Here is a 25814-nt window from a genome sequence, read left to right as displayed (position 1 = left end):
AGAGAAAAAGGTGAGGAGCAAAAAGATGAAGGGAGGGAGTTGGAGAGATGGCTTAGAGGTTAAGAGGTTGCAAAGGACCCTGGTTTGATTTCCAGCACCCACATGGTGGTTCAAAGCCTCCTATGACTCCAGTTCCAGGAGGTGATGTCCTCTACTGACCTCCAAGAGAACTAGGCTCACATATCAGGGATATGAAAGCAAAAGGATATTTAAAAAAAAAAAAAAAGAGGGCTGGAGAGATGGCTTAGGGGTTAAGAGCAGTGACTGCTCTTCCTTCCAGAGGTCCTGAGTTCAATTCCCAGCAACCACATGGTGGCTCACAACCATCTGCAATGAGATCTGGTGCAGAGGCCTGCAGGTCTCTGTATACATAATTAAAAAAAAAAAAAAAAAAAAAAAAAAAAAGATAAAGGGAAGAGAAGGATGGGGAATTTGAGGTTTTATGGAAGGAAGAAGACAAAGAACTATTTTTCTCTTCTGAGGAGAGAACAGAAGGTTGCCACGCTGGGACCATTTCCTTGAAAGTGTGAGAGAGAGAGAAAGACAGACATATGTGTGTGTGGGGAGTGCACACGCACACACATGTGCACACATTCAGGAGTACCAGTCTATGTTTTGTTTTGGTTCTTTGGTTTATTTACTTACTTATTTATGTTTTTATTTACTTATTTACTTGCTTTGTTTTTTTTTTTTTTTTTTTTTTTTGAGACAGGGTTTCTCTGTGGCTTTAGAGGCTGTCCTGGAACTAGCTCTTGTACACCAGGCTGGTCTCCAACCCACAGAGATCCGCCTGCCTCTGCCTCTGCCTCTGCCTCTGCCTCTGCCTCTGCCTCTGCCTCCCGAGTGCTGGGCCTAAAGGCGGGCACCACCAACACCTGGCTACCAGTGCACTTTATATATATATATGACTGTGAGTTTTGTGTGTAAACATATGGGTGGCAGCCTGAGCAGATAGGGGTGTCAATAAACACTGAGGGAGGAATCATATTACACTATTGTGAGCAGGGCACACAGAAGTTTTGGAAAGGCACTTGTTCTACTCCAGACCCTGCTGCCCCCTAAACCCCTTTCCTCAGATCTGGAGAGGTAGAGCCTATAGGCAACATTTCCAGGTGGAGATTTACTTATTGCTTTTGGTGTTGGGAATCTATCTCCAGGCAGTAGGGGGCAGCAGGGGCAAAGGAGGTTGATCCACCATGGGTGGGGCCAGCGGGCGGGCAACGGGAGGCTTTTAAAGCACCTGCCCCACCTGTAGGTGAGCAGTGTTGTGTGAGGTCTAGGCCATTCCTCATCTTTGTGCCAGCACAGTAAGTGGCAGCTTCCTGGAGCTGCTCTGTACCTTCAGGAGTGCCGCAGATCCTGTTTAGAATCAAGAGCCCTGAGCAGGTGAACACATAGGGCAGAGATTAACCTATGAATGAACACCAATGTGGAAACAGGTTTGGGGTGTTGGAAAAAGCCAGGGGAGGGTACTGGAAGAGTAAAGATTGATCTAGGAAGAGGACTAGGAAAGACAAGTGTCCTGCAGTGTGGGAGTCAGGCTTGTAATACCTGTGTGAGAGTCTGGGAGGTGAAGATAAGAAACTTAAGTTCTGGTAACGGTGCCTGGGTAGTATAGGTGGGCATGGTGGGAACTGGGGAAAGTTCTTCAATGTCAGAGTCCAGACACAGGGTCAGAAATTTGTGAGGAACCACAGGATGTTGGACTCTGGCAGGACCAGCCCAGGGAAGGTGGGGTGTAGGCTCTGATTTGTACATGTCTGTTTCCCAGGAGCCACCATGCAGTGCTTCAAATTTATTAAGGTCATGATGTTCCTCTTCAACCTGCTCATCTTTGTAAGTATGGAGTTTGTGGGCTTTGGGGGGGGGTCCCCTATAAAAGCAGGTTACAATCTAAACAGAGCCCAAGCTGGGGAATGGAAGACTATATATCCAGACTCTGCCCTCCAAATTCTCCTTTATGAATAGGAAGCGAAGAGTCTTCCCATTGTTGATTCCTGACCCCACTAATAGCCTGGCTGCCATGCAGGAGTTTGGGTGAAGATGGGAGGTTAGGGATGGAGAAGCGTAAGGCTCTCACTTCCCTTCTAGGAAGGATCAGTGTAGGTTGGGTAGGCTAGCACGAGTGATTCCCCCCTTTTTAATAGGCATTCAAGGTTCAGAGAGGACAGAGGGTCTGCTTAAGTTTATAGTGCAAAAGCGCCAGTCATACGTGGAAAAGTTGAAAGGAGAGGGAATCCATGCCTCTTAGAGTTGACTCAAGAAACCCTTATGTGTTCAAAAGACATTTACTGAGTGGGCTGACATTTAAGGGACTGGGATTGTTGCTCAGTGGTACACTATTTCCTTACCATGCCTGAGGCCACAAATAAAAAGGAAAACATATCCACTAACACTGTATGCTATGTGCTAGGGTAGAAGGCAAGCAAGGCCATTTACTGCCCTTGAAGATCTTGGGATCAGTCAAATAGGCTGATAATTGTTATATACACTGATAATTGCAAGTGGTACTTTCAGATTTACCACCAAGGTTCAGGGAGCCCCTGGAGGGGTTTGAATCTAGCCTAGTAGGAAAACCCTTCCTGGAGGAAGTTGCTGAAGCTGGAAATTTGCATTGGGTGGGGGAGCTGTAAAGTGCGTAGGCGGCCCAGAGGTAATGAAATTTGATATTGTTTAGAAAACCAGGAGCAGATTATACAAGACTTGTTTGAGAAGCTGAGCCATGAGGTCCAAGCCCTGGAGATAATGACAGAGATAAGAAAAAGGGATATAGTAAACAAAGGGGTTTGTTGCAGAGGGGTGGTAGAACAAAGAAGAAGACTCAGAAATGGCTTGAACAAGGCAGGGAGAAAGAAGGGGTCATCCCCCAGGCTCCTGTGTACTCAGTGGAAGAGCTCAGATATTTGAAAGTCATGGGCCTGTGAGCAGCCAATGGAGTTATAGGGGTGGGTGGAACCCTGGCAACAATAAGGGAAAGTCTGTCTTCCACCCCCTCCCCAACCCCGGTGAATATTTTAGAGCCCTCGATCTAAAAGAAAGTGAGTTCTTGGAAACTGGAAGTATCAGAGATAGCAGAAAAACAGCTGCCTCCGCTGTGAAGGAGACTTGGGACTGTAGGAAGGGAGGGAGGGAGTCAAGGAGAACAAGGAAACAGTTGTCGAGACAGCAGAGACATGAAGTGTGCACAAGTTTAAAGAAATTGGGCACAGGAGTTGGGCTGGTGGTGGCACACACCTTTAATCCCAGTCCTCAGGAGGTAGAGGCAGGAGGATATGTCTATGAGTTCAAGGCCAGCCTGAGCTACAGAGTGAGTTTTGGGACAGCTAGGACTGTTGTATAGAGAAAACTTGTCTCTGAAAACCAAAGGGAAGGAGGGAAGGAAAGAAGGAAGGGAAGGAGGAGGCACAGGGTAGGTAGTCTCTTTGATTCCAATGCAGTCTGTACATTGAACTTCCTTTGGTTTCCATGAATTAGGTTTTATTCATATAACTGAAGGAAGTACTAGGATTTCAACAACTGGGAGAGCCAGGATTCTGGCCTGATAGAGTTAAAGGCAAATCCAGTTTGGTATCTGTCCTCTGTTGCCCAGGCCTTGCCAGACTGGGCAGAACAAAGTAGGAAAGCCAGGCTCCTTGAAATTTGACCCTGTAGGCTGGAAGCTCAGCTCTCTTGTCCTTAAGCAAACAACCTGGGATATAGCCACAATATATATTTCTTTACCCTCATCCCAAACTCAGTTCTTTAGCTGGACAATGGGAGCTGTGTGCCCGGTGCTGACCCACCAAAGCTCTAGGGTCAGCAAAGGTTTGCTAGGAGCTGTGGGATCAGGGTCTACACTGAACCCATCCTCAGAGCCTCAAATTCACCTCTGAAAGCTGAGTGTAAATTGGTGGGTGTCTTGAAGAGAAGCTGTACTTGTGTTCAACCTCTGTTTTCAGTGTCAAGGCAGTAGTCTAGGTGAAAAAGGAGTGACAGGTGGTTCCACTCTGGAGGGGAATCAAATGCGGCCTTTGGGTGGGTGAACCTCTCAACCTCTACCCTCTTTCAAGGTTGCAAGCGGGTGGAAGCCTCACCCTGCTGTTACTATAGTGACTGTCAGCCAGCTCAATACTACTACCACCTGCCTGCTTCCAAGTATCAGAGGACAGAGTATTCTAGGCACCCACAACCCAAGAATGAGAGACTGGACCCGTTTTCATTCTTACCTATGTGGCAGGACCCTGATTACAGAAAAAGGAAAGCTTTGTGTCTCCTCTGAGCCTGTGGATGTTTCTAGAACCCCTGATCTCATTTTTACCTTCCTCAGTGAACAGACTGGTGCATTTGTTATGTGCCCTAGTTCCAGTCTTCCTGGTACTAGTTAATGTTTCCCTCCATGCACAATAGTTTGTTAAATTCCCTAGTCAGGGAAAGTGAAAGCTTCCAGACTTGATGGTGTGAAGGGGAACCATTTGCTAGCACTGTTTCAAAGCCTGACTTCTGTTCCAGCTATGTGGAGTAGCCCTGTTGGCTGTGGGAATCTGGGTGTCTGTTGATGGGACGTCCTTTCTGAAGATGTTTGGGTCACAGTCATCAAGTGCCATGCAGTTTGTCAACGTGGGCTACTTCCTCATTGCGGCTGGTGCTGTGGTCTTTATTCTTGGTTTCCTGGGCTGCTACGGTGCTCACTCTGAGAACAAGTGTGCGCTCCTGATGGTATGTGAAGCCACAACCAAAGGTCCCTTCATCCCTGACATCAGCCTCTGGGGATCCCAAAAACCTACTCTGGATTCCGGGAGCCTCACCATAGGGACTCCCCTGCCTCTTTAGTGGGAATGGGCAAGGAAGGCAAGTTTCCCTAAAACGTATTTCCTTGTTTTTCCACTCAGTTCTTTGTCATCCTCCTCATCATCTTCATTGCTGAGATTGCAGCTGCTGTGGTTGCTTTGGTGTATACCACAATGGTGAGGCACAGGGTTGGGGCAAGGGAGAAAAACTGATCAAAGCCCCAAGAAGTAGCTGGTGGCCAGGGAATGGCTATCTTCCCTAAGTCTCTTAACACTGGCCCAACCCATCCAGGCTGAACAATTGCTGACATCGTTTGTAGTGCCTGCCATCAAAACAGACTATGGTTACAAGACTGAATTCACCCAAGTGTGGAACTCTACCATGCAAGGGGTAAGGTGGGCTGGGAGGATTTGGGAGTGGAGAGGAAAAATGCAAGGCACCATCAATCACCAGTCCCATTTTGTCTGCAGTTGAAGTGCTGTGGTTTCAATAACTACACAGATTTTAACACCTCAACTTACTTCCAAGAGACTAAAGTCTTTCCTCCGTACTGTTGTTTCAACTCTACCAGTGGGACACTCGAGGAACCATGCAATGAGGAAAAGGCCAAAGATTTAGAAGTACAGGTATGGGCTGACATGGAAGGGTTTATTTTTTTGAGACAGGGTTTCCCTGGGTGGCCCTGGCTAGCCTGGAACTCTATCTGTACACCAGGCCGGCGTCAAACTCAAGAGAGCCACCTGCCTCTGCCTCCTGAGTGCTGGGATTAAAGGCGTGCTCTATTACTGCCTGGCATGGGTGGGACTGCTTTAATGGCCTTATAGTAGTAAATGGGTCGGAGGTAGGGCACTGCCAGCTATAATACTTTCTCCCCTCCCCCAAGGGGTGTTTCAAACAGCTTCTGCATGACATCAGAACCAATGCAGTCACCGCAGGTGGTGTGGGAGTTGGAATTGCAGCCCTGGAGGTAAGTCATCGAGGAGACCTGTACAGATTAGCCCATCCGTGAGGCTTCTCTAGAGGAGGAGGATTTCTTGTGTTTTTATTCTGGAGCTGAGGACTGAACCCAGAGGCCTAGGGATGCCAAGCATGTCCTCTGCCATCGAGAAAGCAGCACTTCATGAAGTTATTCAGTGTGGGTAGGAAACCAATCCTTAAGGGTCTCATGGTGTCTTTTCACGTCTCCCTGTCCCTCCCCACCAGCTGGCTGCCATGATTGTATCCATGTATCTATACTGCAATCTGAAATAAGACTGCTTTCTGCTTGCCACTTGCTGCTGCCACATGGAAACCAGGAAGAGGTACAGCTGAGCAGCAGTGGTCCTGGTGGAGATGAAACCTAACAATGTTGTTTTGGGCTGGAGTGGATTTGCCTTTGCTGCTCTAGACTTTGGGTGAAACATGACCACCTCTTTCAGGCTGTGTCTGCCTTGGTCTACTGGGGCGGGGCTGAGGGGACATCTCTTCCAGAGTCTCTGAAGCAGCTACTTCTGCCCACCTTCCAAGTATCCTCTTCAACCCTTGCCACTCCCTTAGTATAAACGCTGCTCTTGATGATCCCAGCACTCCACTGGTGGATGATGGCACTTACAGCCTGGGCACAATCGAGTCCAGCAAAGTCACAGAATGGATGTGTAAAAGGCATTTTGGAACCTATAAACCAATGAAAATATTTCGATTTGGACTCTGTGTACTTGTAAATTGCACTGATTTTTGTGAGGCTGGAGACTCAGTAGGGTGGAAAGAGGGCTTCAGGCCTGGGAGGGAGGGAGGGCCCTGAGGAAGGGGGAGCTGGGTTGGCCTGCCTGTATGTATCATGAGAGGGCTTTGTCCTGAAAGTCCTCCCTCCTGGTGAAGGGCACTGGACTGGAAAGCTATGAAAGTAACAAGCTTGTGCCAAGTCAAGAAGGGGAGAACAGGATTATTGTCAGGGCTGCAGGGGTGAAGTCACTTGTTGGGCTCCAAGAAGCCCTCCAGGAACCCTGATAAGTAATTCTAAGCTGTGTGCCCTACTTTGGAGAATCTTAAATCTTTGGTGTTGGCCTATCCATTGCTCTAAAGATGTGTATCTTGGGGGGGGTTGATTTACACATTTTTATTGGAGAGCAACAGGAGAGAGGGTCTCTCCCATCAATGAGAGTATTAACATGTTCTCCAGCCAATCCAGATTTGTGCCGAGGGTAGCTGGGCATAGCAGGTATGTCCCATTGATCTTGAACATGAAATGGGTAGTTATAGAGTATGGCATGGTTGGTCATGGTAGCATACTTAATGTACAGGCTGAAAGTGTATTTATAGTTAGTGAGTCTCCCTACAGCAATGGACACCAACAGCTCTGGTTCCTTTACTTAGCTATTCTTGTTTCTTTTCGAAACAAGGTCTACGTAGTCCTGGTTGTTCTAACTCTGTAGTCCAAGCTGGCCTGCAACTCAGACATCTGCTGCCTCTGCCTCCTGAATGCTGGGATTAAAGTTGTGCACCATCACACCTAGCCAACATCTCTCTTTTGTTGTTGTTGTTTTAAAATGGGGGGGGGGTTGTTTAAGATTTATTTATTATGTATATAGTCTTCAGTCTGCATATATGCCTGCAGGCCAGAAGGGGACACCAGATCTCATTGAAGATGGTTGTGAGCCACCATGTGGTTGCTGGGAATTGAACTCAGGACCTCTGGAAGAGCTCGGGCTCTGAGACATCTCTCCAGGCCCTGGCTTTGAACTTTCTATATAGCTGAGAGTAACACAGACTTCCTACCTTTATCTCCTACGTGCTGGGTTTGCAGGTAGATGTCACCACACGTTTTTTATATGGGATCACATAAAACCTGGGGGTCACACCCAGCTTCATGTGTGCTAGGAAGCATACCACTGCTTGAGGTACATCCCTAGTCTTTACTTAGCTTTTAATTGCCAGAGTCCCACATCTTATCAGTTGAAAAGCTGAGGCCAAGACTTCAACCAGACTGACTCCTGCAACTGGGTAGACCTTGCTTGGTACAGTGATGTCCAACCTGAAGGACCTGACCATAACATCCCTGACAAAAATCTGAATGTCTTTATTAAAAAAAAAAAAAAAAAAGCCACATGGTGGTGGCACACACCTTTAATCCTAGCACTTGGGAGGCAGGGGCAGGCAGATCTCTGAGTTCAAGGGCAGCCTGGTCTATAGAGAGAGTTTCAGGACAGAAACCTGTCTCACAAATAAATAAAACAAATATCTCTGAACTCCACGTGGCAGCACTAAGAAGGCTGTTGCCACAGGATAGTCTAACTGGCTCCCCTCCTCCCTACCATCCATGTCCCACAACTATCACCCATTTGTTGGGCCCAAAAAGAAGCAAAAACTTGGGCAGAGCCACACAGCTTCAGTCAGGGAAGCCTGAGAATGTACTAGAGTTCTAGGTAGGGAGAGAAGTTAGTTGGTGTCAACCCTTTGCCAGCATCACATACAGTCACTCTATTCCTCCCACAGGTACCCGTGTGAAAGCAGGGATGGGGTGAAGGGAATTTACTTGCCCAGGGAGGGCTTCATCATGGACTAACGGAATAATTGTTATTCCTGTGCCTGCTTTGAGACTGAAACACTAGCTCCAGCAAACACTCAAGCAGTCAGTGTGGTGAGCAACGTCTAAGCCACTGTACTGATGCCATTGCAGTGCAGAGCTCTAGGCACTGGCAAGAGAGGCCGGGACAGAGAACAGATAAGGGGCAGAAATTCCAGTAAGTTCCTGACTCCTTGGCAAAAGATCTATATAACCTTTCTTACAATGCAATCTACTCAGTCAGAGACTTATTTTTAAAGGTCATGCTCCCCTGCCTTGAGCTATCTGATTCCCAATGGACCATACTGTCCATCTCCTGGTGACTAACTCAGACTTTCCTATGCTCTTTTGAGTAACTAGCCTCTTGAGAATCTGATGAAAACCACAGCCCTTTCTTCCAGAAAAACATCCCTATATGGAATTCTGCACACAACCAATCCAGAAGGTAATAGAAACCCTTGCCCCTCCATGTGCTTACTCCATGTGCATCCTACAAAAATCATTCCCCACAGCCCTGGGTCCACCACTGCTTTTGGCCCAGTCACTTCCCATCTCCATTATTTACCTGCTCTCCCAGTCCCTCATCCAACCCTAAGTATTCCTTTGTGGTCTCTTCTGGCTACTGCACTTTTGGGGACAGGGGCTGGGCCCAGACCAACAAAGAAGGGACCAGCCTGATAGTGAACAGGGAGGAAGGGGTGTGAGATGGTCGCTTATTGCTAAGGCGGGAATAAGGAAGGGATAAAGTCTACTGGTGCCAGGGTGGAGCCTGCTTAAAACAAACAAAAACAAAAGACTCGAAACTTAGCCTTGGGCATCCCCTGGTGGCCAAATGGCTTTCACAATATGGCAGGCAGTAAAAAAACAAAAACATACCACCTCACCATCTGTCCAGATGATTCTCCCCCTCACCGCCACAGCCACACCGTGCTCCCCACAAAACTACCACAAAATACACCCCCAGAGGTTTTCTCCTTTTTTAATCAATGACCACCTTTGTCCAGCTTTGGAAATCTGGACAAAGAGAAGGCTGAGAGGAGGCCTGGTCCAGTGTCTAAGGGTCTCTGAGTGAGTCTGTCAGCACATGGGCCCAACTGGCCTGCCATCAGTTGGGCACAGCAGTTTCCTGAGTATGAGCCAGTCCCACCCTCAGGGCAGTGTCCTGGTCCAGAGGGGAATAAAGGCCGCAGGTCGGGCCTATTCCCAAGGCCTTCAGGACGGTCAATAAATAGGTTAGATTCTGAGCCAGGCCTGGGAGGATGGGGTGTAAAAAGGGCAGGATCAGCTGCCCAGAGATCCAAAAGAGGTCCTGGGTGCTCGCTCTCCTGCCCTTCTCCAACAAGGAAGTAATAAATAGACCTTAACCTCAGGAACAGGGGTGCTGGATCAGGGGATCCTTCCCCTCAGAGTTAGTAATTAAATCTCATGTTAAAAACAAACCAGCCCTAACCCCCTACCAGCATCTACAAAATCCTACGGGATAGGGCGACGGGCTAGCCTGCCTGGGGGTACACAGTACCCAGCCCTGCAGGGTCCTGGAGGAGGCTTCATGTTTGTTCAACGGCCCCTGGGGCTCCTTCTTCCTTTGGGGGTGGCTCCAGGAAAATAGGGGTGACTGATGGTGGCTTCTTCACTCTGAAATGTAACAGAAGAATGACACAGAGAAGAGAACATGCTTCAACCCCAGGAGGACATTTCCTAGAGTAGAAAAGGTGACTCACGAGTAAGGGGAGGCTGGGACCCCCACCACCAAAAAGTGGTTCTTCTTCCGAAATAATCTCCACAAGCCCTGGTGGTTGCCACGAACATCCAGGTCCCAAATATGGAGGCACTGGCAGGGATAGAGCAGGGAAAGAGATGGGTCAGGAAGCTGTGGAGACGGCCCACTGAAGCTCTAGCAGCTGCCTCAGTCTTCCAGAGCAAAGATCCTCTGAAGTATGGATTTGAACAAGGGGTTAGAAGAGAGGTTCTATGTGTGTGTGCGTGTTTCTTAAAAACAGGGTTTCTCTGTATAGCCCTGGCTGTCCTGGAACTTGCTCTGTAAACCTAAGAGATCTGCCTGCCTCTGCCTCCCTAAGTACTTGTATTAAAGGCTAGCCCACCATACCAGGCCAGGCCACCTGGCCAGGAAGAGGCTCTTGAGAGCATGAGACAGTTTTGAGGTTGAAAACTGCAAAGACTCTCTGCTAGTTGTGACAATGCGTGCTGGTGAGGATGCTCCTGAGGTAGGTGAGGCCCTGGGGCACCTTGGCAAGCTGAGTCCAGGTGGTGAAGTCATCATCTTTCTCCATTTGGATGAAGGCCACATAGGTATGGCCCTCTGTGTCTGGCAGAAAGGAGTCTTCACAAGGGTCCTTGCTGTGGTCCAAAACCTCGGCTTCACTGCATTGGGGATAGAATAGAAAAGTAAGGCCAAGACAAGTGTGCGGCACACAGGGCCCTCGGCTTGATTTAATGCTCTGTTGCTACTACCTTGAAATTCTTTTTTGATGTTGTTTTTTTCAAGACAGGGCTTCTCAGTGTAGCCCTGGCTGTCCTGGAACTCGCCCTGTAGACCAGTCTGGCCTCAAACTCAGAGATCTGCCTGCCTCTGCCTCCTGAGGGCTGGGATTAAAAGCATGTGCCTCCACTGCCCAGTCATTTTGAAATTCTTTATAATTTTTGCACTAGAGAACTCTAGTTTTCATTTTCTGTAGTGCCCATAAATTGTTTACCCCCTGTCGGGCATCCCAATTGTCCTAGGCCATACCTGAGCAGCCTGTGAATTTCCACTTCATAAGCTTCTTTCTTCAGACTGAAGGGAAGGGAGAAATGAGTCAAGGGAAGGTGAGGCCCTCAGGTCCATGGAAAGGAATGGGCAGGGCAAAGGGTCACATGGGGAAAAGGCACAGCAGGGCTGAGGTAAATACCCTGCACAGGAAAGAACTAGCAAGGACTGGTCATCAAGCCTTCAGCTATCCACCCCCTGGCCAGCTGCCAATCCCTACCTGTCTACATTCCTGAGCTGGACACCTGGGACCGTGTTGAACTTGTGCTTCTTGAAGTAGGCCTCCTGAAACAGCGATGAGGATAAAAGTCAAGGCCTTCTTGCTCTGCCCCACACTTGCTCACTGACCCAACAAAGAACTATAAGACCCCCAGAATGAAGTAATGAGCCTAGAAAGGGCTCTCTGATTTTCTCCAGTCTCCATTTTCTTTGCACTATCTTTGACAAGCTCTCACTAGCTTTAATTTGGACTGGACCCTTGGCTCATGCTGCTGACTCATGAACTAGTTCCCACTTGTTTTTCTCAGGCTTGTTGCAGAGCCTTAGAAATAAAGAAGATGGAGGTCGAAGAGTCAGAAGTTCAAGACCAGTGTCAGCTACACAGTTTGGGAGACAGTCTGGGATTCAAGAGACCCTGCCTAAAAACAAAACAAAACAAGGGCTGGAGAGATGGCTCAGAAGTTGAGAGCATTGGATGCTCTTCCAGAGGTCCTGAGTTCAATTCCCAGCAACCACATGGTTGCTCACAAACATCTATAATGAGATCTGGCACCCTTTTCTGGCATGCAGGCAAATATGCAGACAGCATATTGTATACATAAGTAAATAAACCAGGCATTTGTGGCACACGCCTTTAGTCCCAGCACTCGGGAGGCAGAGGCAGGCAGATCTTTGTGAGTTCGAGGCCAGCCTGGTCTACAGAGCAAGTGCCAGGACAAGTCCCAAAACAATACAGAGAAACCCTGTCTCAAAAAACAAAACAAAGCAAGTAAATAAGTAAATAAAAAAAATCTTAAAATTTTTATTGAAAAAAAAAAAGGGTGGTGGATACACACACAGAGCGAGAGAGAGAGAGAGAGAGAGAGAGAGAGAGAGGGCGCTTTCTGTTGGATGTAGCAATGGCCAAGATGGGCTAGAAGGAAGGGAACTGCTGACTCAGGCTCTATGAATGGCCAGAGGAAGCACTTGCTCTTCCTTGAGAAATGAGGCTCTTTTATTAGCTTCCTCTGGGAATTCTGGCTGTCTTCTAGGAGGTTCCAAGCTAAATACATCCCTTTCAGCTGGACTGTTTCAAATGCACTCTTATTAAAACAGGAAGTGGACCTCTAGATACAGCCAGGTGGAATGGAGGGGGGTAGGGACGTCCTGGCTAATTGTGGGCTGAAATGTGTGCCAGCACTTGCAAGGACAGAAGGTCCAGAGCTTAGGACAGATACTGCCTTTCTGCACCCCCAGTCCAGTTTTAAGAACAGTAGTAACTTATGAAACCAGCCACTCTAATATAACGCTTACAGTTTTTAGCATACACATTTTACATATATGAACTCACATACTTCATAATGAGGCTGGAGAGATGGCTCAGTGGTTAGGAGTACATGCCGCTCTCTTATAGAGGGTCCTGGGTTCTCAGCACCCAGATGGTGGTTTATAACCATCTATAACTCTAGTCCCACCCAGGAGATCTAGTGCCCTCTTCTAGGTTCCTCAGTTATCAGGTATGAACACGATACATACATATACAGCATATACATACATACATATACAGATAAAACACGCATATACAGAATCTTTTTTTTTTTATTCAGGGGCCAGAGATTCAAATGCTCAGTGATTAAGAGCATTTGATATATTTGCAAAGGACCAAAGTTCCAGTACCTAGCACCTACATGGTGGCTCATAACCATCCAGTTCCAAGGAACCCAATGCTACCTTCTGATTTCCTCAGGCACTAGGCACACAGTGCACTTACTACACAAAATAAATAAATAAACACACACACACACTATGTATGTATGTATGTATGTATGTATGTATGTATGTATGTATGTATGTTTTTTTTGAGGCAGAGTTTCTCTGTGTAGCCTTGGTTGTCTTGGAATTCACTCTGTAGACCAGCTGGCCTCAAACTTACAGAGATCCCCTGCCTCTGCCTCAAGAGTCCTGGGATTAAAGGTGTGCACCACCACCACCAGACTAATTATTTTTTTTTTTTTTATGTCAGATAAAACCTCTTAACAAGAGTAGTTCTTTCTGGGTTATTGTTGTTGCTTTTGTTTGCTTACCTTTTTTTGTGGGGAGGGGAAAGGGATATTATACTGTAGCTTCAAACTCATGGCAAGCCTACTGACTCAATCTCCTAAGTAGTGGAATTAGGCCCAGCTGGTAGTTTTGCTGCTGTTTTTATTTTCTGAGGGTCTTCATTATATAGTCCAGATGGCCTTAAACTAAGACCCTCATACCCTTCCTGCCTCAGCCTCTCAAGTGCTGGGATCACAAGGCTTATGATTTACATTTGGCCCTTAGAAGGCAGCATTTATTTATTTATTTATTTATTTTTGGTTTTCTGAGACAGGGTTTCTCTGTAGCTTTGGAGAATGTCCTGGAACTAGCTCTATAGACCAGGCTGGCCTTGAATTCATAAAGATCTGTCTACCTCTGCCTCCCAAGTGCTGGGATTAAAGGTGTGTGCCACCATCACCTGGCTGGAAGGTAGCATTTAAAAAAGTATTTATGTTTATGTGTACGGTTGTTTCACCTGCCTGAGTGACTGTTCACCATTGTGTATGTGCAGTGCCCACAGAGGAGGGTGTCTGATCCTCTAGGACTGGAGTTAGAGATGGTTGTTAGTCACCATGTGGGTGCTGGGAATTGAACCTAGGTCTTTTAGAAGAACAGTCAGTGCTCTTAACAGCTGAGCCATCTTCTCTAGCCACCAGGTGGTAGCATTTTTTTTTTTTTTTTCCATCTTCCAGATAGAGAAACTGGCAAAAACAGAACTTACACTGACATGGCTATTAAGTGCGGGGACTAGGCTTCAGAATCCATAACCTTGACCACTAAGTCATATAGTGCCCTACTTTCTAATACCCTACTCACATGGAAGTAGCCGTTCATGTTGAGGCCCACGATGCCAAAGTGATAGGATCGGGAAACATCTGGGATGATGCACTCTCGGCCCTGGCGCTGTTCCGGCATCCGCATCCACATGTCCCAATCCCATAGCTGGGGGGTCATAGAAAGTTATGAAGGCTACAGGTTTGGAGTTGATAGGTACTCCAGCCCATTCATCCTATCCTGCTGGGTACCTTTTCTGGTGTGGGCCACTTGGGCTCAAGCTCCTCCTTGTATAACGATTTCCTGAGCACCCATCCCAACCCAGGCATGGTTTCCACACGGTACAGTAGTGCTGGATCCTCAGCTGTGTGTTCATAACCCTAAGGATGGGAGGTGTCATGGAGCATTAGCTCCAAGCTTTGACAGACTTGCATACTGACCAACCCCTGGCCACCCAGCCTACCTGGTCATTCCAAGCAGAGATGCAGTACAGACTGTCATCTTCCTCCAGCAGGTGGATGGACTGGCTTAGAAAACTGAGAGAGCCAGAGTTCAAGAGTTCAGAGAGGGGCAAACCCAGATACAGCCTGATGATGGAAGTGCAGGCTGGCAGTCTCATGGTCTCCACTGATCTTTCCTACCTTCTATACAAGCCCAGCATATGCCCGGCTAGCTATGCAAGCTCTCCCCCAACTTTTGAGCTCATTCAAAGCTCTCCAAGGCACCTCACCACATCCTTCCCTGGAGACCCAGTCAAGTACAGACAGAAGTCCCATGTGGCTTATAGGCACTTTAATGGTGGGCTACCCCTGTCACCTGAAAAAATCCACAGCAATGTCCAGGTCCTCTTCCAGAACCACAGCAAACTTGGCCTCCTACAGGGACAGGAGGGAACATCATGGTCCCAAGGAGATTGCTCTCATCCCATGGCTCTCTGTCTCCAACCCTCACTGCTCGCTCCCCCATTTTTCAGATCAGAAGTACAAGGCCAGATAAGGGAAGAGTTTTCTCCATAACATAATTTCTCTCCACAGATCCGAGGTATTCTTAGTACTCACCGGAAACAGGTTGAAAGTGGCAGTGAGGCTGGCCTTGTAGTGCTGGGTAAGGAATTGGGCACATAAGGATTTGAAGCAAAGGAAGGGACCAGGTATCTGACCCTTATACCCTTGCCAAGAAATACCTGAGACACACGGGCGTTCTTGATGCTAATGGGCGTGTGTTGGATGCCCCTCAGACCAAACAGCGCCACTACATCCATTGGCTCCTGGGGACATGGAAACCATTCATCACATGTGTTACTTTCCCACCTCTACAGGTTCCAACATGTCTTGACAGCCTCCCATATGTCACAGCCCTCACCAGCCCCGAGTACACACAGCTTTGTATCCTACTCTGCCTGAGGCCTCCAACTCCACTCACCTCATAGTAGCCATCAATGAAGACGGTTATCATCTGTGGAGATACCCCTTGGGCTGACAGCAGAGAGCGCAGCATCCTGGGAAGCCCAGAGAAGTCGATTAGGGCTTCTTTGTCCTCTCATGTTTATAAACGGGCTCATGTTCCCATGTTTACCCATATCCAACAGGCCAAGCACCTGCTACCTTTCTGCCTCCTGTAAGAGTTCCTCGTACAGGAAGGCAAGCTAAGCACCCACCCACTTCCAGCTCACCTGTACAAGTAATTGGGCCGGTTCCCTGCAATGACAGCCACAGGCACATTGAGGACCTTATTATCTGGAAGCTGTGTGAGAAATAGCTTTTAGCTTCCCTTATTCCTGCCTCCAACTGGGATCTCCATTTAGGGAACATTTCTCAATGCAGTGAAGGGCCTCAGGAGCAGACAGGGAAGGGAAGGGACAAGAGCCTTCCTTATAATTGTCTTTCCACTCCCCCACACAGTCCAATTCACTCTGGTAACATGGCCTGTCCCATCCCCAACCTGATTCCAGAGTTCAATATACATACATCCTGAGTTCCTACCAGGTCAAAGTAGAGAAAACCTAAGTTGTGAATTGTTCCTAAGACCCTTTGTTAAGTTGTAAAGGAGCCCAAGCCTCACTGCTTTGGCCCCACTTACTGGGTCAGGGCTGAACTCAATAGGTGTTGGGTCCTTGCAGCTGCAAACACTCCCATAGCCTTCAACTTTGCTGCAGAAGCGCCTGCGGCGGTGGTTCAGCTCCGTGTCTGGCCAGTGACACTCAGCCTCTAAGGGAAGGAGGAAATCGAAAGGATGAAGGTGTCAAGCCAGCTAGGTTAGGGAAGCCCCAGGCACACAGTCAAGGAAAAATAACCTCACAGAGGATCCAAATACCCATTCTCTGTTCAAGCATTGCCCCAGAGCCCATTCCCCACTGACCCCACCTTCAGCAGAGCTCAGTGGCACATCTGTCTTCAGAAGGACCGGGTCACCCCAGGAGGAGAGAGCAGGAGACTTAGAGTGTTTCTCGCCAAGAACAGGACCTGGCCGAAGGCAGGAATGAGGAAAAATGAAGGCGCAGACTCAAGTATGGGGCTTCTTCCCAACTCCTTGCCCACTTTCACTGGAAGTATTACCACTGATTCCTATTTATCCCCATCCCACACCAGCCCATCTCTTATTATTCTGCTCCTCCCTTGATACTACAGGGTGGACTGCCTTTGGTGCCCGAACCTCCTTTTCGTCCCACGAAGGCCCAAGTGTCTCTCCAGCCAAGGGCAGGGCCTGCCTGGCTTCCCAGGCTCCTCAGCAGAGCCTTTGCTGTATCTTTGAGGTGGAAGGAGCCCTCATCCTGAAGGACCAAAAAAGACAGTCACCATGCATGACTTGTGTATGTCCAGGAGACCTGGCCTTCTGCAGTACTAGCTATGTTTCAAGCACTACATAAAGAACCTTTTACTTAGGTTGGCTCATTGAGTAACTCCAACAATACTCTTTGGTTGCTGTCTTTCAGAGACAAAAAAGTACTGAAGGCTTAAGAGTCTGAGACCCATTTAAGGTCACTCAGATACTAAATCCTTTGGCCACACGACCAGCACCTGTCCACCCCCCCACACACACACACACTTTCCCCAACACGGTCTTCATTTCCTTCTTTCTTTTCCAACTCCAATGGCACCTTCACTGTCCCTCAAGCTTGCCAGGCGCCTCCTCCACTTCAGGGCCTTTTTCATAGATCATTCCACAAGTTTCTACCTAGGGTGTTCTTCCTCCAAGACAGCTACTTGGCTTATTTCACTCCTCCTCCAGTTCTCTGCTCATAGACTATAAAATCCTTCCTAAAATGCAGCCATTCCATTCTGCCCCTTTATTTTCTTCTTCTCTTGCCATTCATTTCCTGACATGGTAGGCTGGGTTGACTGCTTTATTGCTACTACTGGGATGTGAGCTCCAGGAAGGTAGGAATTCTGTCTTCTTCCTATTGTATCTTCAGCAACCAGTCCAGTATCTGGCAGACAGCAGGTGCTCAGTAACTGCTGAACTGGTTATTTTCTAATTCCCTTGAGCAAAGTCAGAGCTAGGGCATGGAGAATGGAGCCAGGGAGACTCACTGACCTTAATGGTGCAGATCAGCACACGGCCGGGTGCTACCATGTTGAGGAACAGCACCATGGCCTCATCTTCATGAGGGGAGTACGTGTCAAATACACGCTTCGCCATCACATGGCCCTGGCAGGAGCAAAGCTCTTATGAGATAGTGTTACCAGTAAGGAAGAGCCCAGCTTCAGCCCTCTGGGTCTCCCAGCTTTAAGCTTACCGTGGCCTGGTTGAGGACAATGACATGGATGCCTCGGCCCTGCTCTCGGGCCTCATCCTCTAACACCTACACAGTGGCAGAAACAGAATCCAGCTATTCACCCTGGCATTCACGGTGACTCTATCCTATAAGCACGGAACATACCAGCCTGCCTGTATTGTCACTGTTTACAGTTCTAACTCAAACTGAAGGACGTCTCTCCCAGAGAGCTCCCATGGTATCCTTATCAGAAAAAGATCACATTTCTCTACAATCTACCTTTTAACATTTTCACAGCACCTAGAGCCCTGGGTTGTATTTGCTTAACTCTGAAGAGCCCATAATCCTCTACCAGTAAGTCTCTCTAGGAGGGGCAAGTCCCATTACCTCCAGGACCCCAGTGCCTGGGCCAAGGCTGAAGCCAAAGGTACTATGAAGTGGTTATATAATAAATAAATTGGGGAGTTAGTGGCCTGCTAATGTTCCCGACTACTTGAGACTTTGCCACAGAGACATTTCATATACCTTCCACTTAATCCTAATAAGTAGAAACCATTAGTCATATGAATAGGGCTTCGGTTCCCAGTCCTGAACGGAATGAAGATGCTAGTCCACTCACCGTGGTGCCGTCCACTGCCACATACACTTTGCTTCTACTTGAGTACACTTCTACATCCAGCACACGTCGAGGACTGCTGCCTCTATGCCGAGGGGACTCCAAGCGTCCTAGGGCCTCATCTGGAGAAGCATGGATATAATGTCTTACTAGCAGAGTCTTCCCTTTGGGACTGCAGGCCCCTCTGCCATGAGACCCCAGCACCGCCCCCACCCCCTTTAGCAGACCCCCACCATAGTCTTGTTCTGGTTCTGGGTCTTCACTGGCCTCGTTGATTGCTCTCCGAGTGTCTAGGATCAACTTGATGTTGACAATGACAGTCACCAGCAGGAAAAGCACGGCCCCTGTCTGAGTGGAAAGATGGGGATGACTGAGGCGAACCCCTTCCAGGTCATAGAGGGTTTCTGAAAGTTTACCCTGGCTGTAGGGGACGCAGGGACAAAGTCTGGACCTGTCTCTACTCCTTCTGGCTTTCAGTCAGGACATAGGTTTGTGGCCATCTCCTGGAGAACGTCCCCTGACAGGTCTACCTCCGTCAGGCAGGCCCTTCTTACCCAGATCTCTTGTACTTTTGCATTTGAGTCCTTGGCTTCCTTAGTCCCCTCCATAACTAGAGGGGATTTAAATCCATCCTAGAGATGGATTTAAAACCCAAGAACCACATTGGAGAATCAGAAAGACACAGAACCTAGGTCACACTGTCTGAGAGTTTTGTATCAGGGGCAAAGCCTTCCTGACAGACTTCTGGTTTCTGCTGGGTACTGAGGAGGTCAGACTTGGGTTCTGATTCTAGAATCCTGGCTCTTAACCACTGCCTGAGAAGGACATGACACACTGAGGTTTCCCCTACAGGAAATCTGCTGCCTCTTCCTGGTGGCCACTGTCTATGCTAGAGTAAAGTTAGGGAGCCAGCCTTCCCGACATGTGGAACCTCATTTACCTGACAGAATCTCCGCAGGGCCCGCTGGTTTGTCAATTTATACTTCCAGGTAAGATACCAACTCCGTTTCTTTCTAGCCCCAAAGGGCTTGATGAGGGGACTAGGCTTCCAGTCATCCATACTGGATTAGGGAGTCACCCCTGTCCCGGCCAGTCCATGACTTCAGGAATCTGAGGGGACCATAGAGTCACATGGAGTAAGATGCTTTTCCCAAAGCCTAATGCATTCTGGAGAGATGAGAACTTCTTAGCAACACTTCTCTCTGCAAACTGCTGAGCCAGCTGTGTGACCTAGGCAACGTGGCTCAACTTCTCTGGGTCTGACCAGAAAATCTTTAGAGGAATTAGATCACCTGAAAATTCCCTGGGGCTGGAGGAACTAAGTCCAGTCCAGGCTCAGGGCCTCAGAGGTGGAAGCCAAAACTCAAACCTCACGATTCATCAGTCCCATAAAGGTGCAGATCCCAGTCCTTTCCAGTACCAGGGTGGACCAGTTAATAGAGACCTTCTGAACCCTAATCCTCCACCCTACACCATCCCATCTGGCTCAGCTCCTCTCCTCCCAGGGTTCAGGGACGCCGGAAGGTTCGGAGGACCCACCCAGCCCCGCGACGGCCCTCTGGGACCCGCACCGACAGGCACTCACGGCTCAGGGGCCCGGGGCCCCGCTCGGGCCCGCACAGCTCGGCCCCGCGCGCCGCGGCCTCCGCGGCCTCCGCCTCCTCCATGCCGCTTGCGCCCCGCCCCAGCCCAGCCGGCCCGCCCCGCCGTTTCCGCCGCCGCCGCCGCCGCGGGGTGAGAGGGCGGCGGGCGGCGCTTAGGGCGGCGGTCACGGCTGGCGTGTGCAGCGTGCGGGGAGAGCTCGCCAGCGCAGCCTCTCCAGCAGGGCGCCCGTGGGCCTCCGTGAGAGCAGATGCCCGCACCGCGGAGCCGGGAGCAAGCGGCTTCCCGGGGCCTCGGGCCAGTTCCTTGGATATCCCGGATCAGCGGGCTGCAGCGTGAGGCCTGCATGGCCCAGCCCTGCTAAACTGTTTCCATGCTGAGGAAAAGAGGACTAAAAATCCGCTCCACTAGTGTTCTGAGCGATTATGATACCTCGATTCCATAAACCATGATCGATAGATAGGTGCTGTGATTGTCCGATTTTGTTTTTGTTTTTCGATCCTGGGTTTCTCTGTATTACCCTGGCTGTCCTAGAATTCACTCTAGACCAGGCTGGCCTTAAACTCAGAGATCCTCCTGCCTCTGCCTTCTGAGTTCTGGAATTAAAGGTGTGCCACTACCGTCCGGTTGATTATCTGGTTCTTAAAAAAAACAAAAAAAAACGAAAAAAAACCCTAAAAGTTATTTTTAATTATGTACATGTATGTGCATGTACAGGTAATGCTCCTTGTGGAGACCAGAGATTACCCCTGATAACCCTGGAGCAGGAGTTAAAAGAAGTCCTGAGCTTGGCTATCCAAGTGCTATGAGCCTAACTGCACCTCTGGAAGAGCAGCGGTGTGCTTAGCATTCAGCCATCTCCAACCCCGATTAGTCCTTTTTTAGAGGGGGCAGGAGATTGAGACACGGTCTTTTCACATAGCCTTGGCTCTCCTGGAACACTCCCTGTGTAGATCAGACTGAACTTGTGCTCACAGAAATCCACCTGTGTTGCCAAATATTCCTTTACACTGTGTGAAGATGAGTCACAGTGATTGGTTTAATAAAGAGCTGAATGGCCAATTGCTACCCAGGAAGAGGTTAGACTTCTGGGGACAGAGAGGACTCTGGGAGAGAAAGAAAGCTGGAGTTGCCAGCCAGATGCAGAGTAAGTAGGATGGGCAGTTCAGAGTTAAGTAACTGTGCCACATGGAAGAACATAGATAGCTTTTTTTCTCGGATTATCTCGGTCTCTCTCTTCCCCTCTCTCTTCTCTCCTCCCACTCCCTTCCCCTCCCCCAATAAACTGCCTATGGTTAAAAAAAAAAATAAATTAAGCCAGGTTTTGGGGGAACACTGTTAATCCTTGCACTCAGGAGGCAAAGGCAAGCGGATCTCTGTGAGTTCAAGGCCTACCTACAGAGTGAGTTCCAGGACAGCCAAGACTATTACACAGAGAAATCCTGAATCAAAAACAAAACAAGTTAAAATAAAAATACAGGTTGATTTAAGTTATAAGAACTAATTAGGAACAAGCCTAAACTAAGGCCCAGCTTTAATAATAAGTCTCTGTGTTGTATTTGGGAGTTGGCTGTCAATACAGAGAAAGACTCCTTACACACCTGCCTCTGTGCTCCTAAGTTCTAAGATGAAGGAGTGTATCAACATGCCCAGCATGACTTTTTTTTTTTTTTTTTTTTTTTTTTTTTGGAGCTCTCCAAATTTCCACCGCCCTCCTGTAGGAGGGATGGTATTTTTTCAACATGGTAACAGTGCTTGTCAGGTTGGCATGATGTTCATCCTTCACTCCTACAGAGGTGAGGGAAGAAGAGTCTTCAGTTTGAGTCAGGTTTTCATAGCAAGATGCTAAGAGCTCACTGTGGTTGTTCACTTCTGCACTCCAGCACTCAGGAGGCTGAGGCAGGAGGATTGCCATAGGTTCAAGGCCAACTTGGTCTACAAAGTGAATTCCAGGACAGCCAAGATTATAAAGTGAAAGCTGCTCTCAGAAACAAAATAAGTTAGTTTTGGTTTTGTGTTTTCTGTTTTGTTTGATTTTCAAATTCTTTATAATGAAAATTTTCTTATTTAAAAGCAAACAAGCACACATTTTTATATTAGTCTCTGGCCCTCATCTGTTCTCAAGTTTATTCTCCATAGGAGATCTTATCCACTCATGATCTCTATTATTGTCCTGTTATGAAATAATCTTTTTTGTACACTGTGAAGATGTGTCTTTGCCAAGGCACCTTCTGATTGGTTTAGTAAAAGGCTGACTTGCAGGGTGGCGTGCCACACATCTTTAGTCCCAGCACTAGAGAGGCAGAGGCATGTTGGTTTCAGTGAGTTCAAGGCCAGCCTGGTCTACAAAGTGAGTTCCAGGACAGCTGGAGCTGTTAGCAGAGAAACCTTGTCTCAAGTAAGCAAACTAACAAATAAAAAGCTGACTGGCCAAAAGTTAGGCAGGAGAGCAAAGCTGTGAGGACGCTGGAAAGAAGGGCCAAATCTCAGGAGTCACCAACCAGAAATAGAGGAAGCAGAAAAAGCAATACAGGCAGAATAAAGGTAATAAAGCCATGAGGCAGAAAGTAATTTTAAAAAATAGATTAATTTTAGTCATAAGAGCTAGTGAGACAAGCCTATAGGTCAAGAATTTATAATTAATAGTAAATCTCTGTGTGGTTATTTGGGAGCCAACAGTCCCAACCAAAATCTATATTGTCTGCATTCTCAAACTCACATGTTCAGTCCTCATTTCTCTCCTGAGCTTCAGGCCCTCCTATGTGTGCCTGCCTGCTGCATCTCTCCATAGGACCCACAATTCCAGAGCTACTGGCGCCATCTCCACTTGCTCTCAGATCCCTTTTAGGTTCACTTGTTTGGTAAAATGCGTCAGGCCATATAGCTGGGACTCCCCTTGTCGTTTCCCAGTGAGGGTAGTTGAAATCCGCTGTCATGATAGTTGAAATCATTTGCTTTTTTTGAACAATATTGAATACCATTTGAAACGAATGAATGAATCAGTTGCCCAGTTCTTTCGCTTGTGCCTGTTGTGATCAAATTCTAACAAGACAATGCAGGTACTTCCAGTTTTTTGGAGTTTTGTATTTTGTTTCTAGCTAGTCTCCTTGACTCAGAGTTTTGCTTCTCCAATCTTCCTTGCTCCTTGAAAAGTCCAGAGTAAGGCTGGACATAGTTGGTGCTCTTGGGAGGCAGAGGCAGGCAGTTGTCTGAGCTCAAGACCAGCCAGGTTTACAGAGTGAAATCCAGGACAGCCAGAGCTACAAGAAAAACCCTGTCTTGAAAAAAAAAAGTCCAGAGTGATTTTTCAAAAAGGCAGATATTTTATCAATTTCTGGTTAAAAACTTAGTTCCGTTTCAATTGCTGTGACAAAGCACCATGAATAAGGCAACTTACAAGAGAAAGCATTTACATTGAGGTTCACTGTTACAGGCCGTTAGAATCCATGACCATCATGGTATTGGGGCATGGCAACAGGCAAGCAGGCATGCATTCTGCTGGGCCAGTAGCTGAGAGCTCAGAAATCATCTCTATCTACAGGCACAAAGCAGAGAGAACTAGCTGGAAATGGCTTGAGTATTTTGAAATCCCCAGGCCCACCCCCAGTGACATGCCACCTCCAACAAGGTAGCACCTCCTAATCCGAAATATTTCCACTAATTGTGTACCAAGATTTCAAATATATAAGCCTATGGGGGCCATTCTCATCCAAACCAACACAAAAACCATGGGTCAGGTAATGCTGAGGGAGGGGTAAAGTATGATGGTGCATACCTGTAATCCAACACTAGGGAGCCACAGTTAGGATGATTCTCAAGGTCCTCCTCAGCTACACAACTGAAGCTATATGAGACAAGTCCATATATATGAGCACTAGGGAGGCATAAGCAGATGGATCACTGAGTTCAAGGCCATCAAGAGACCCTGCCTCAAGAAAAAAAAAAAAAAAAGAAAATCATTCAGCTGAGCATTGGTGGCTCATGTATTTAGTCACAGCACTCAGAAGGCAGAGTCAGGCAGATCTCTGTGTGTTTGAGGCCAGCCTGGTCTACAGAGCTAGTTCCAGGACAGGCAGGGCTACACAGAGAAACCCTGTCTTGAAAAACCAAAACTGGGGCTGGAGAGATGGCTCAGCAATTAAGAGCACTGACTGCTCTTCCTGAGCACCCACATGGCAGCTCACAACTGTCTGTTACTCCAGTGGTAAAACCAATGGCAAAACACTAATGCACATAAAAAAATCAAAATAATAATAAATAAATTTAGAATGATTGGTAGAAGATATGGATGGTTGGAGTGGAGAGATGGCTTAGCAGTTATAGAGCACATATTGCTCTTACAGTGGGACCTGAGTTCAGTTCTCAACACAATTGCCAGTAATTCTACCTCCAGGGGATCCAAGGCCTCTTCTGAACTCTGGGGGGAGCCTGTACTTATGTGTATATTTCCACACAGAGAAACATACATGTAGTAAGTTAATGTATATGTGTATGCATATGTATAGTAAATAAGTAAATAAAACAAACAAACAAACACACACACACACACAAAAAACCCCTACAAAACAACAAGCTGAAAGTAGATTGCCTTTGGGAAGTGGGCCCAGAGGTGTGAAAGGTACTTTCTCATTGTAAATCTTTCTGTAATAGTGGGCTGGAAGTAGAACTAAGTCCAAACAGCTTAGAAATATACCGTTGTTACTCAGTGTGGTCCTCAGATTAGTAGTATGGCCACCCCTGTAGCATCTTAGAAATGCAGACTTGCAGGGCTGGAGATGGCTCAGCATGTAATAATAATACATACTGTTCTTAGAGAGGGCCTGGGTTCAGTTCCCAGCACATGTTTTGCACAGCTCACAACTGTGGATACCCTTCTGTGGCCTGTAGGCACAAACCCTCAACTCAAGTGCACATGAACATGTAATTAAAATAGAAAATAGGACTTTAATCCTTGTACTGTTGAGGAAGTGGCAGGTGGATCTCTGTGAGTTTCAAGGCCAGCCTACTTTACAAAGCAAGTTCCAGGCCAGCCAGAACCACACAGTGAGACCCTCTCTGCCCCCCAACACACACACACACACACACACACACACACACACACACACACACACACACAATCAGGCCAGCCAGAACCACACAGTGAGACCCTCTCTGCCCCCCAACACACACACACACACACACACACACACACACACACACACACACACACACACACACGCAATCCCTAACTTCACGAGAGGTTTTCAGATGACCCATATTTAGGCTTAGGAAGCACCTCTTTTATAAGCCCATGTAAGCCCAAGATCAAGACCATGTGGATCCCTTCGATTTTTTTAATTTTTTTTTTCCACTGGCCAGAGGGATTGATCTCCTTATTACAAACTCAGTCTGATTTCTAGGCGGTGAGCTGAGCAGCTATATTCTAGCTCCTGTATCAGACACAGCTATCAGCAGAAAGACTTCCAAACCCTCTGCAGCCGTGTCAGCTCTGATTGAGGCTGTCTACTTTTTGTTCAGCAAACATTAGCTGCCTGTTGTGCGCATAGCTGGCGTCAACGTAGGGAGAAAGCACTGAGCTAGCTCCCTTTGAGGTCTTCAGTTCCAAATCTAGCCATCCAGGGCTAGAAGTTATGTGCGCAACACTCGGTATCTTTCTTTACCCGACTGCGCGGCTTTTCTGAGCGTTACGGCGCCCTCCTCCTACCCCCAGCACGGCGCAGGCGGGGACCCACCGGTTTCGCTCCTGGTTCGC

General features: G+C 47.8%; 2 protein-coding genes across 5 annotated transcripts; one reads left to right on the top strand and one right to left on the bottom strand.

Moving 5' to 3' along the window:
- Positions 1 to 1240: 1240 nt before the first annotated feature.
- Positions 1241 to 6456, top strand: Tspan1 (tetraspanin 1). The gene is made up of 8 exons (XM_051188513.1): positions 1241 to 1386; positions 1772 to 1836; positions 4489 to 4695; positions 4869 to 4943; positions 5059 to 5157; positions 5238 to 5393; positions 5651 to 5734; positions 5971 to 6456. The coding sequence occupies exons 2-8, from the start codon at positions 1780 to 1782 to the stop codon at positions 6016 to 6018; spliced, it is 726 nt and encodes a 241-aa protein (XP_051044470.1). The 5' UTR covers positions 1241 to 1386; positions 1772 to 1779; the 3' UTR covers positions 6019 to 6456.
- Positions 6457 to 9271: 2815 nt separating this feature from the next.
- Positions 9272 to 23479, bottom strand: Pomgnt1 (protein O-linked mannose N-acetylglucosaminyltransferase 1 (beta 1,2-)). Of its 4 annotated transcripts, none has more exons than XM_051188511.1 (22): positions 23460 to 23479; positions 19401 to 19570; positions 18694 to 18808; positions 18464 to 18582; positions 17866 to 17931; positions 17664 to 17777; positions 16782 to 16899; positions 16493 to 16591; positions 16209 to 16336; positions 15802 to 15872; positions 15552 to 15627; positions 15313 to 15396; positions 15188 to 15229; positions 14946 to 15004; positions 14593 to 14665; positions 14381 to 14509; positions 14172 to 14297; positions 11296 to 11360; positions 11058 to 11102; positions 10555 to 10690; positions 10030 to 10139; positions 9272 to 9943 (listed from the first exon to the last, which is right to left on the bottom strand). In XM_051188511.1, the coding sequence occupies exons 2-22, from the start codon at positions 19518 to 19520 to the stop codon at positions 9856 to 9858; spliced, it is 1983 nt and encodes a 660-aa protein (XP_051044468.1). In that variant the 5' UTR covers positions 19521 to 19570; positions 23460 to 23479; the 3' UTR covers positions 9272 to 9855. The 4 variants fall into 4 exon arrangements, with proteins under 4 accessions (XP_051044468.1, XP_051044464.1, XP_051044466.1 ...); XM_051188507.1 differs by lacking the exon at positions 23460 to 23479 and adding an exon at positions 20046 to 20185; XM_051188509.1 differs by lacking the exon at positions 23460 to 23479 and adding an exon at positions 20032 to 20166.
- Positions 23480 to 25814: the final 2335 nt, after the last annotated feature.

This window comes from Phodopus roborovskii, unplaced genomic scaffold (genome assembly GCF_943737965.1).
Source record: "Phodopus roborovskii unplaced genomic scaffold, PHOROB, whole genome shotgun sequence".
NCBI classification, from domain to species: Eukaryota; Metazoa; Chordata; class Mammalia; order Rodentia; family Cricetidae; genus Phodopus; species Phodopus roborovskii.
This window is presented reverse-complemented; position numbering and strand designations above follow the sequence as displayed.